The sequence below is a fragment of the Apteryx mantelli genome, chromosome 4 (genome assembly GCF_036417845.1).
Source record: "Apteryx mantelli isolate bAptMan1 chromosome 4, bAptMan1.hap1, whole genome shotgun sequence".
Classification (NCBI taxonomy): Eukaryota; Metazoa; Chordata; class Aves; order Apterygiformes; family Apterygidae; genus Apteryx; species Apteryx mantelli.
Window position 1 is genome coordinate 64,048,756 of NC_089981.1, and position 11,404 is coordinate 64,060,159.

Genomic DNA, 11,404 nt, shown 5'->3' on the forward strand with positions numbered 1-11,404 from the left:
GAAAGCAGGAAAAAAGGATGTAAACATTGCAAAGGGAGAAAGGAGGCAAGGAGAAAATTGAAAGATGAAATGTAAAGGAAAAGGGGGCACTGGCTGACCTGTGGTGCTGAGACCATTTCCCAAAGGAGCGGTGCCTGTTCTTAGAACAATAAGAAATCATTCCTGGACCTTGATAGGGTTTTTCCAGCTCTGTCATCAACTTCAGAGAATGGTTTGCACTTCCCAGTTACAAGTGAAGGCAGCCTCTTCTAACAAAGTAGTCCATTGCACCCACAGTTGTGATGCTGATGACCAGGAATGAGTATTTTCTAGTATTGGTTCCTACCCCTTCCTGGCAGCTATGGACCATCATAAACCAGTGGGTGGAGTCAGCTTTTCCTTGGACTTTCCCTGATGTGTGCAGGATTGGACTGAGGTAGAAGGTTTAAAAAACAAACAAACAAAAACCCCACACTCTCCCATGCTCTAAAGAAGGAGGCTCTAGCTGCTCTTGCATGACGAAATTGAGTTAAAAAAGAGCCTTTCTGATATAAAATGCTGCTTGTACCGCAGTCTCCATGCGCATTTAGAATACAGAGGGCCCCCCTTAACTGTAGGAGTGAGGCTGGGGGCAAGGCACTGCCTGTATTCTGTCTGGGGCTGCAATAAATGAGGCCTTTGAACTACACCGAGTGAAGGGACAGTCTAGCTCTTACAATGAGGCAGCATAGCAAACTAACTGGCCTGTTTGATCTTTCCTGATGGGGCTCACTGCAGGAGTGTCAAGTAGCTGCACTGCTTGACACTTCCTTTCTGACCCTCCTCGGCAAAGCCCAGGGTACTGTGTTGCACAAAGCCATGCTGTGGCCTAGCACCCGGGCAAGGGCAGTCCTGCTCAGACACCCAGGAGTCGTAGGATGAGGAGGCTGGAAGGAAAATGGAGCCTGCTGCTGGCAGGGTTCAACTAGTGCAGTCTACCTGTCAGAGGCTGCCTTAGAAAAAGCCCCAGGTTTCCTGCTCCACTGTGCTTGGCTTTCATTGACATTAGTTCTTCCCCTGCTCCCCATCCTCCTGCATTCAGCTTCTCCAGCTAGCTGGTCTGCTTTTGCACAGCTGTTCCTTTGAGGTGTATGCTGCATTTGCTAAATTGGAGGAGCTGTGTGTTTTGGGTTTTGCTTCCCTCTGGTGGACAGCACTTTTGCTGCCCAAGAGCCAAGGGGAGAGACAGCAAGGAGCTGGGCATTATTGCTGTCAGCAAACAGAAGTGGGAACCAGCTAGCCACAGCCCAGGGTCACTGGTGTCCGAAATTGCAGACACCAGTTAATATTTGCAGGGGGAGGATCAAGCAGTGGGAACTGGGAGGGGAGGGCAAGAAATAACATCATCAGGAGTGCTTTGCTGTGCCCACTCCCAAATAAGTGCCCACTCCCAAATCAGTTTCATGACAGCATGAACATTTCTAGATATTCCTTCAGCCTCCAGCTACTTTGACTTGCAAGACTGAGCACAGACTTCTCTTGCCTTGCACCATTAGCAGAAGCCTCCTGCTCACCCCCGTCTTCCATCCTGACTTCTGTTTATGCTTCTTGCTGGTTAAATATCCCCTCCTTAGATTTGCAGTTTCTCAGAATTCATCCCTTCAACCCCTTGCTGTTCGTCCTGCAAGAAATCATCATGCTCAAAGCACAGCAAACTCAGGGAGACCAGCCTGCTTCTCTAACAGCAGAAGGGAGCACCCAGGAATAGGAGCACACTCTGGGCATGCTAAGGCTGGAGACAGAACAGGGGACAACACCAAAAGGCAACATTAGAATGAATTACAGGCACTGTGGATTTTCCCAACCCCGTGGGCTGCAACCATACTGCCATGCAGCCTGGGTGAGGAGCAGAATCCTTTCCCCAGGATACAGGCTTGAGGCAGGCAGAGGGGTAGATGTCCAGGCAATCCTTGCCATGTTCTGACCTTTGGCAGCAGGGTGGAGGGCACTGTCAGGTAGTGGAGATGGGCATGAAGGGCTGCAGGCTGCACTGGCCTCAGCCACACCAACTCCATCCCTGGCAGGGGTAGACTTGCTGTTCCCCTCTTTGTAAAAGGCAAAACTCAAGCTCCAGCCCAGGGTTCCCAGGCAGGTTTAAGAGCCAGATCTGGGGTCCTCCCTCACTTGGCATGCTGGGCCAAGGCCTGGCTAGTCCAACTCAGAAACAAAAGCACACTTCTGAACCCAATGACACATGGTTTATTCTTTTCAGACAGCCACCATGAAAAGACTGGGGGGGGGCTCCATCCCCTCCCACCCCAGCTCCCTGCAGCAGGCATTATCCACACACATGCAGCCAGTGAATGACACAAAAGACAGGCCTGGGCACTAGCCAGCAGGGCCCAGAGGAAATGCACTTGGAAGCCACAAAAAGTAATGGGGAGATCAACTCTGTTAGCAGCAGAGAGAAAAACCACAGGGAAGGAATCCCACAGCACAGTGCTAAGCAGAGGAAGGGACACTGGTGCCTGACAGGAAGCCCCGGAAGGGGAGCGTGGCCTCTCCCTGGAGGTCAGGAAGGTTGGTGTACCTAAGGCTCAGGGTGTGGGACCCCTTTCCCACCATGAAGAACTCAGTGGGAGACAGCCTGTCCCAGACCACAGCCTGCTTGCTCAGAGACACTAACAGAATTGCAAGAAGAGATGGAAGAACATTTAAGGCTGCAAAACCTCATGCGCCCCCCCCCACCCCACCCCAGGGCAGCCCTTGCAGGCAAACCTCCCCCAGCAGGCAGAGCTGCCAGTGCCACATGGGTTCACAAGTTCCAGGGAGCAGCTGCCCTGCACCCAGCTCCCCGCAAGAAGGGTCAGAGAAGCCCTGGCCCTGCTCCGCTCCCACCCCAGCCTGCCTAGCCCACCAGCTTGTTCCACTGGACAGTGCTGAAGAAGGAGTGGGACTTCAGCTTCGCAATTCCACCTCCTCCCGAGCCCAAACGCTGCTTAGGGCTATACTGCAGGAGCTGCAGAGAAAAGGGACAGGACACCAGGGTGGGAAGATGGATACACTGAAAAGCAGCTACCCAGCCTCAGCCCCTGCCTTCCCCCAGCCTCCCCCACCTCCACCCAGACTCCTCACCTCAGTGAGCAGCGATGCAGCTGCCAGGCTGAGTCCCTCTGGCAGGTGCAGCTGGGTGTGAGGTTGAATCCCTGAAGGGTGGTTTTGGGACAGGGGCTGCAGGAGGCAAAGGATGACGGTGAGCAGAGGCACCGACTGGGGTATTAACATCCTGCTAAGACTTCACCACCATACAACCCCACCCTAGCATGGTAGGATTTAAAATCCCAGGTCCTCAGCACCCAGAGATCCAGGCACCAAGAATCACACACCTGAGACAATTTGGCACACAGCTGATGTGCCCACACTGGAATTCAACCTCCCAGCCCCTGTATGGACAGGAGCTCTTCTACTAAGGTTCCCCCCACCACAAGTACTACATAGCTCCTCTGCCTCTTACCACTCCTGTCAGCAGCTCATACAACAGAGACCCAAAGCTCCAGCAGTCAGCAGTTTCAGTCAGCTCAGAAATGCCCCCCACTTCTGCAGGAAGAGCCAGAGAAGAATTAGAGCTGGAGGCAGGGCAGTACCTGGGCACCAGGGCCTGTGGCTGCTAGTGACTGCCATTCTAGGCAAGCCTCACTGCATGCAGGAGCCCTCTCTCCCCAGGTCAATGGCAGTGGGGAGAGGTCAGGAGAAGGGAGGGCAAGCTTCCCTTACCTGGGGCACTATAGAGCTCCTCCAGAGCTTGGCTGCAGCACCGTGGCTCCACCTCTGTCCACTGGCCAAAGAAGGTAAGACGGACATGACCTGCAGACCAGCATGAGAGCCAAGAGCAGGGAGGTTAGCATAAAACTAGCAACTCCAGCAGGAACGCAAACCCAAGCCACATTCCCCTCAGTTGGAAGCAGGAGACGTCACTGGGAAAAGCCAGGGTGCTGGGTCCCTGCTACACCCTGGACACAGAGGGGTTGTGCCTCCCACAGCCACCCAACAGTTGCCTCAGATGTCCAGCAGGCACATGCAGCTGGTGGGTCTGGTTAGAGGGGATTCAAGCTCAACAACCCTGGGGCAGGCTGCAGTGAGGAGAGGCAGTGCCAAAGGGAGAAAGGTTAGCTTCCCCCTCACAAAGCTATCTCTTGGTTTTTCCCCTAACCACGTTGTGGGGCAATCTTTAGCTTGCCCCCATTCTTGCCAGTTGGTCAGGGACTTGCACTCAGAGGCTTGCACAGACAGCAACAACTCATGGCGTGAGGGGAAGGACAGGCTCAGGAACACCCAAGGGGGCAGTAACTACAGGCAGGAGCAAACTGCAATTCCACTAACCTCAGACACAGTTTAGCTGGTCTCAGATTCCCTGTGCTGGGATTTCCCAGGCAGCCAGACCCCACATGGGAGCAGAAGTATCGCATTCCTGTGGCTATGGCCCCTACTCTCCCTCTGCAGAAACATCTCTTGTAATAATCTCTTGGAAACCCCAATCCAGACCACACTTCCATGCTCAAAGACATCCAAATCTCCCCTCCCTCCCCCAAAGCAAACTCAAGAGAGTTCAAGTCTCCTGGATATGGGGCAGACAGGAGTCTTCCAGCCAACAACCCTCCCTCCCCCTTGGGGAAGCAGCCTTGGGCTCTACCTACCAGCTGTATCAAGCAGCAGGTTCCTGGGGTTGAGGTCCCGGCACAATACACCCTGTTGGTGAAGTCCCTCTAAGGCCAAGAGGATTTCTGCTGCCCACAGCTGGACTTGCTCCTCCTTCACAGCCCAGGCTCTCTGGTTATGCCCACAGGGAGCCAGAGACCTGCACAGTCCTGATACCGGCTCCTCTCTGAGTGGGCCACTGGTCATGCTTCCTCCCCACAGGGGCTCCTGCATCCCAGGGTCAGGCCCAGGCCCACAGGGCCTGCCAGAACTGTGCATGGCAATTCCTGCACAAAGCTGCCTCTGTCCTGAGGAAGCCAGGAAGGGCTGAGCCCAGGGGGCCTCAGACACTTGATGAGACTGAGGCTCCCCCTTTCCTGGATGGCCCCCTGTCACAGTCTTTGGCATACAGGCAGGCGTTTGGGGAAGCCTTTCACCAGCAAGTGGCCTGGGATCCTGCCAGGAGGCTGCTCTTTGTGATACACTGCCCACACCCTTGCTGCTGGTTAGAGAGTCCCAGGGGTGCAGGACCAGGCCCTGGTTTTTGAGGTGGCTGGGGCCTTTGGTTGATGCTGCTGGAACATGGTCCATGATGCCAGGCAGAGCCTGCATCACACTTAAACCCTGCCCTCCATCTGCAGCCTCTGTGCTGCTGGCAGGAGCCAAGAGAAGCTGGCAGTGACTCCCAGGTCTGGGGTCTGTGCTGTCAGGGAACTCCTCCCAAGGGGGAGAAAGGTCAGTGTTTCCCAACAGGCGGTGGTTCGCAGAGCCCAGGGGGCCACTGTCTGTCCGAGCAGAGAAGATGCAGTCTCGACTGCTCCCATGGAAGCTTCCCACTGCCTCCTCTCTGCCACGGTCCCTCAGGGTTGGAATGTGCTTTGAATGCAGGAAACCAGAGCCATCAGAGGAGCCCTGTTGGACACAATACTTGGAGCGGAGGTGAGACCACAGCATCTCCCCTGGAAAGTGAGAAGAAGAAAAAGTGATGGGGTAGAAAGCATTCCAGGTTCCCCCCTCCGTGAGCACCACCCATTCAGGCACAGGCCAAGGCCTACACACTCTGCATATGACTAGACCTTAATTTCTCCTGAAGTAAACCTGAAGTTCATGTAGAATATACCCAAACCCTATGAATGCAGGTCACTCAACTCCATACTCCTCAGTGATCCAGCACATGAGTAGCTCATTCCCCCCTCCTTCAGCAGCCTTTTGCCACCCCTTCTGCACAGTCTCCTTGATCCCAGCCACATCACTTCCATGTCACAGTCCAGCCACATCTTCACACATGCCCCTGATCCTGCAGTCATCCCCACTCTCCCTTGAAAGCATTTCCTCCCTACACCCCAGCAACAGTGCTGCCAGAGAGAGCCCACAGCATGGAACAAAGCACTCTGGTCAGTGATGAGTCAGAGCAGCGAGGCCTGGAGCTCAGAGCACACTGCCAGAGCTTCCAGCAAGTTGGCGGACCCACTGATCACAAGAGGCAGTCTCATTAAACTCAGCTGCTGGTTGCTTTCTGCAAATTCATTGCACAAAGACACTTGAGAAGCTGAGGCTGTTCTCCAGCACACATCAGACTGTTTGTCATTAATGGACTCCACCTGCTGCTTCCTACCCACCCACTCATCTGGCAGAGAGCAAAGAAGCTCCTCACTCCTAAGCAGCCTGCACTTTGTCACTCTTCTTTACCCAAACCCTTATGTTCTCCTTGCCCTTTGTCCCCTGATTCTCCATCTTCTCTCTTTGGTCTTGTCTCAAAATCCAGTGTGGCCTCTTCTTTTGTAACCAGTTACCATGAATGTCTTGTTCAAAATGTCTGAGTGAACTACCTCACTTGGATCTCCTTTTCCATCACCTTGCTGCCATAGCCAAACTGTGCCAGCAAGAAAGAGAGGTTTTTCTTTCCAAAACCCTTTGCTGGTTTGCTTCCATATCTCAGACCATGCCAGAAGATACCAGACCATATCAACTTCCTTACAGTGAGGTACGATTTTATGATGATACCCTCACACAGGACTCAATGATGCTAAAGCTAGTTTCCACATTCCCCCCACTGCAAACCTCTCTCTCCTAGGTCTCCATAACTCCATTTCTAGCTTACTTCCTCAGTCAGTTCTTATCAAAACTCCTGAATCCTCAATAAAGCTTAGTGGCTCCTTCCGCAAAGTCTTCAGCCACCTTTCTAAGGAGGAGCACTTGTGCTGTCACTATAGAAAACAGTCCTAAAACAGCAGGAGAAACATATTTGAGATCAAAAGAAAGGGAGGCTGAGGGTGAGAGCAGGATGCCATGTGGACAGCAAGCAAGTACAACAAAGCACTTACCCTGCACGTGCTCCAGGTGGAGGAAGATGGAGTCCTCACTCACGTAGTAGCACAGCAGCTTGACCATGAAGGGGACTCCATGAGGAATGATGGTCTGCCGCTCACGAGTCTCCACATGGGATTTGGGGAGGCTCTGGGGAGGTAAATGGAGGTGGGTGTTACAGCAGGGTAGGTGCTTGGACTCCCTGGAACCTAGCACCTGGCAGCACAGGAGGCTAGCTGGAAAGACCTGTTGGTAAGTGCCATCTGACAAGCCCCATGGCTGTCCTCCCCATGTCACTCACAACAGAGCTCTCCAACTGGAAAACCTGCAGCTCGTGCTTAGACAAGTCTGTCAGTCCCTAGCACCTAGCTGTGGTGATGCAGAACTCTGCAAAGCTCTGCCAATGCACAACACTCCCCACCTGCAAGTCACACTGCTGCTCCAGAACAGTGGCCATCCCCCACAACTGCACCAACTCAAACTTCGACTAAACAAATGACTTCAAGCTGGAGTTTACCATTCCAGCTCTCTACTTTCCCCTCTGGGATTGATGCTTCTCCCTGTTATGCCAGGGCCTCCTTGTCCAGTTACTGAAGTCCTTCATTTTTAGCAAACAGCTGGACTAAGGGCACTGGGAGAGTGCCCTAGAACCTGTAACTGAGCACCCTCCACCCCACATCATCCGCCATCTATTTCATGGTGGGCTCAGATTATCTAACATGGGCATAAGGCTTGGGTTGCACCATTACAAGGCTGAGGTCCACCAGAGGAACAGAAGGAATGTAGCTCAAGCTTCAGGAAGGAGCTAAGAAGGAGAGCTGCTTCCCTTTTGATTGCAGAAGATGGCTGAGAGAGGAGAGTGAACAAAAAATAGCAGATCACAGAGGTTTTAGAGGAAGTTTGATGTTCTTAAAGCTTCCCTTTGCTGAGCTGCATCTAAAAGGAGCTAAGGAGTATTCCCCACTCAACCATATTGGCTAGAAGATATCTCCTCCCCGAGGTCACCCAAAGAAGATGAAGACAGATGAGCTGTGAAGCTGGCAACACCCACCTTAAGTATAAAGGTCCCATCCGTGGCTGGATCCTGAACTATCTGCACCTATAAGCAGTATACACAGAATATGTCAGAAGTGGTAACTGCTCTCATCCCAACTCACAGCCTACAGTAATATCCCAGACTTAACTCTGGAATTAAAACAAACTCCCACTCAACTACCAGAGTTTGGCATTGCTCAAACCCCTATTCTTGAAATACCAAATATGGTTATTACTGCTGAGATAGGCAAGGAGCCAGGGATTAGAGCGCTAACCAAAGAGGTGACTGTCACACCATTTTTGCTCCCTTCACCAAGGAAGTATTCACATTACTCTTTCTGGGCTCTGCCCACCTGGGCCTCAGCAGGTTGTGAGAAACACCTTAGTCCTGATAAACTGAGATGTGTGATTCGCAGAAGGGAACAATGTGTCAGTGCATGCATGGAGATGGTAAGCCTGGCATCTTCACTCCAAGATCATGAACTATTAACTAGTTTATTCATGCAGAAAGCTTGTCTTCTGCAGAAGTCTAGACTATCTGTAGGTATCTACCATCACAGCACCTAGGCATCAAGATTGATTCCCTACATTGGAAAGGAATGGAGATGCCAGCTTCTTTGCAAATATCTTGGGAGCTTTAGTAACCACAAGTAATGGGGACATTAACAGACTTCTCATCTGACAAAGAGACTCCTACCCTCCCCTGAGGATTTTACTTGGTGGGAATGATTTGGATGAAAACCCTCATGCTCCTTGGTAAGCGCACCAAGGGCAGTCACCTGCATCCCAGCTAGTAAGACCTTCCAGGCTACATTTGGCTTGGCCCAGCCCCAGCCTCATCCCCTCCCACTTCCAGACACAGTCATTACCTTATCAATCACTCCCACAACCTTATACCGTCTCAGGTTCTCCACTACTGAGCTTAGTGTCCTGATCGGCCGGAAGCGAAGGCTGCTGTAACCCTGCAAGACAGTGAGAAAAAGATGAGGGACCTAGAGATGCTAGGGTTGTTGCCATTCTCCCACCATTCTCCTCACCAGCCTTTCCTCAGGCCCTTACCCTGTCCTGCCTCACTCTCCTGTCCCTTCATTTCCCATCTGGTCCCATAATGGTGTGTGAGCTGCAGTTATCTTTGCTGAACACAGCTTGTTTTCCATCCAGATGGGAACAATGAGAGGAAGACGGTTTTACATCTAATAAGATGGTTGCCCCTGTTGGCTTCTGTCCCATCAAAATGTCCATTTTTGCTATTAAGAATGATGATAAAAAGCTAAATAACACACCTTGCAAGAGTCCTGGAAATACCCCAGGCAAGCTGGGCACAGCTCAACCCTTCACTCCAGACAGGAAAAAGGGCTGCCACCAGGATCCCTCAGGAGGCCAGTGACACTCTGCAGCTGACACATTTGTCATTTTCTCTACACCACCTGACCATGGCATCCAGCCATTTGTACACAGGTGGTTGAGAATGTTCACCATGGATGTGTTATCACATCGAGGTGCCTCTTTGGTGTTCCTCACCACCAGGTTTTCCTGTACCAAGGAGCCATTGCTATTACATCCCAGCAGTTCCATATTCCATGGGCTCAGAATCCCACCCTTATTACCCCAAGCCTTTGCCTCACCCCCCACCCACGGCAGACACGTGCTCAGGTTTACTATGTGGGCTCAACCAGCATCAGTGTGTGCGCTCATCAGGTTTCCGCCTCAGGATTCAGCCAAGTCAGCCCCAAGCATTTGGCCCTCAGAGATGACTGACCCATGGAGGCCACATCCAGCCCCAGCTCCTCACCGTGTCTGCGGGGCTGCCATTCCCCAAAGTCCGCTGGAGGTGGCAGTTGAAGATCTCCTCCGCACGCTTCAGGTACTGTGTTATCTTCCGTTTCACAGCCTCCCGCCGCTCCTTATTGGGGTCAACTGCAGGTAAGAGAGAAGACAGGCATTAGGGACCTGCCCACAGACTGACCCTCCCCAGCACTCCCGTCACAACCTTTGTCCCTGCAGGATTCCCTCACACCTTGTCTAGCTGCGCTAACCACCTGCAAGGCTGCCTCTGTGCCATGGCCGCCAGCCCTCCCGCCCGGCCCCTTCCCCCGGGGCTTGTCCAGCGTCCCTCCCCCGGGGGCTGCTGGGCATCGGGGCCGCCCCTGCCCGTCCCCCGCCGGCGGCTGTTGGGGGGGGGCGGCGTGACGGGCGGCCGTTGGGTGTCCCCCCTCCTCGCCCCTCGCGCCGCGGCCGTTGGAAGGCAGCGACGGGCGGCCGTTGGGCGCCCCCCCGCCCCTCGCGCCGCGGCCGTTGGCGCCGGCCGCCCCTGCCGCGCACCCTGGACGCCGCGGAGCAGCACGTCCACGCCGTTCTGGTAGTGGTTGAAGGCCTCCTCGTAGTCCTCGCTCACGTCCCGCTCCAACGCCAGACGCAGCTGCCGCGCCGCCTCCACCAGGTAGTCCCGGCGCCCGGCGCCGGGCCCCTCGGGGCCTCCCGGGGACACGCGGCCCCGCAGCTGCTCCAGGTAGACGCGGGCCTGCGCCAGCGCCCGCGAGCACGGCTCCGCGTCCAGCGCCGCCGGCCGCTCCCGGCACGGCCTGCTCATGGCCCCAGAGCGCCCGCGCCCGCGCCGGCTCGGCCGCCGCCGCCGCCCTACGACACCGGGAGACAAGAGGGTGACTCGCCGGGCTCGGGCCCCAGCCGCGCGCCCCGTCCCGGAGCGGCCGCCGTCGCCTCTGCCGGCCGCTCCCGCCAGCGACCGGCACCGTCCCCCCTCTCCCTTCCCTTCGGAGGGCTGCGCGCAGCGAGCCCGGTACCGGCATCCCGGCGGGGCACGCACCTGAGGGAGGCCTCCCGGGAGCATCCTCCCCGCGCCCCGGCCCGGCGGGGCGCCGCTGCCCGGGAGCGGCGGCAAGGGGCGACGCAGCGGGCGGCGCCGGGGGCGCGCGGCGGGACCCGCGTGCCGCCGCCGCGGCGCGCGCCCGGTGCGGCCGGGATGCCGCGGGCGCGCTGATTGGCTGCGGATGAGCTCATCGCCGCCGCCGCCGCCGCGAACGGCTGCGCTTTAAGGGCGCCGCGGCGCCGGGCATCGGTGTCCTGCGGCTGCCGGCCCCGCCGCCGGGCTGCTCCCACGGACGGGCCCGAGCCCGGCGCAGGGCGCGCAGCCAAGGGGCAGAGCACTGCCGGCGTCATCGCAGGCGCGCCCGGCGTCTCCCGGTTGTCCCGCTCGGCAGGAGGGCCCTTGCCGTGCCAGCGCCGGGGGTGACAGGTGGGCAGGGAGGAGCGAGGCCGCAGCTGTGGGGCTTGCCTGCTCCCCAGCTGCCCCTGTGCCCGCAGGGTATGGCAGCACGGTGCACACCTTCTGGGGAGGCCAGACCTGTCCTGTCTCGCCGTGGAAACCCGGCCTGATCAGGGAGCCTGCACC

General features: G+C 55.7%; 1 protein-coding gene across 6 annotated transcripts in view; it reads right to left on the minus strand.

The window, feature by feature from the left end:
* The window catches only part of RPS6KL1 (ribosomal protein S6 kinase like 1), a 30,316-nt gene extending 19,536 nt beyond the window's left edge, over positions 1–10,780 (minus strand). For 3 of the 6 annotated variants that reach the window (XR_010884193.1, XR_010884192.1, XM_067296810.1), the window contains exons 1-9: positions 10,318–10,778; positions 9,788–9,912; positions 8,865–8,957; positions 8,012–8,059; positions 6,978–7,110; positions 4,653–5,612; positions 3,733–3,822; positions 3,473–3,555; positions 3,094–3,189 (exon numbers count right to left, since the gene is read on the minus strand). Coding sequence is in view for 4 of the 6 variants with exons in the window: in XM_067296810.1 (XP_067152911.1) it covers positions 3,094–3,189; positions 3,473–3,555; positions 3,733–3,822; positions 4,653–5,612; positions 6,978–7,110; positions 8,012–8,059; positions 8,865–8,957; positions 9,788–9,912; positions 10,318–10,585 (1,896 nt within the window). In the remaining 2 variants the exon portion in view is untranslated. Of the gene's footprint in view, positions 1–2,183; positions 2,978–3,093; positions 3,190–3,472; positions 3,556–3,732; positions 3,823–4,652; positions 5,613–6,977; positions 7,111–8,011; positions 8,060–8,864; positions 8,958–9,787; positions 9,913–10,317 lie in introns of those variants that run through there. The other 3 variants (XM_067296809.1, XM_067296811.1, XM_067296812.1) reach the window with 3 other exon arrangements.
* Between the last annotated feature and the right edge of the window lie 624 nt (positions 10,781–11,404).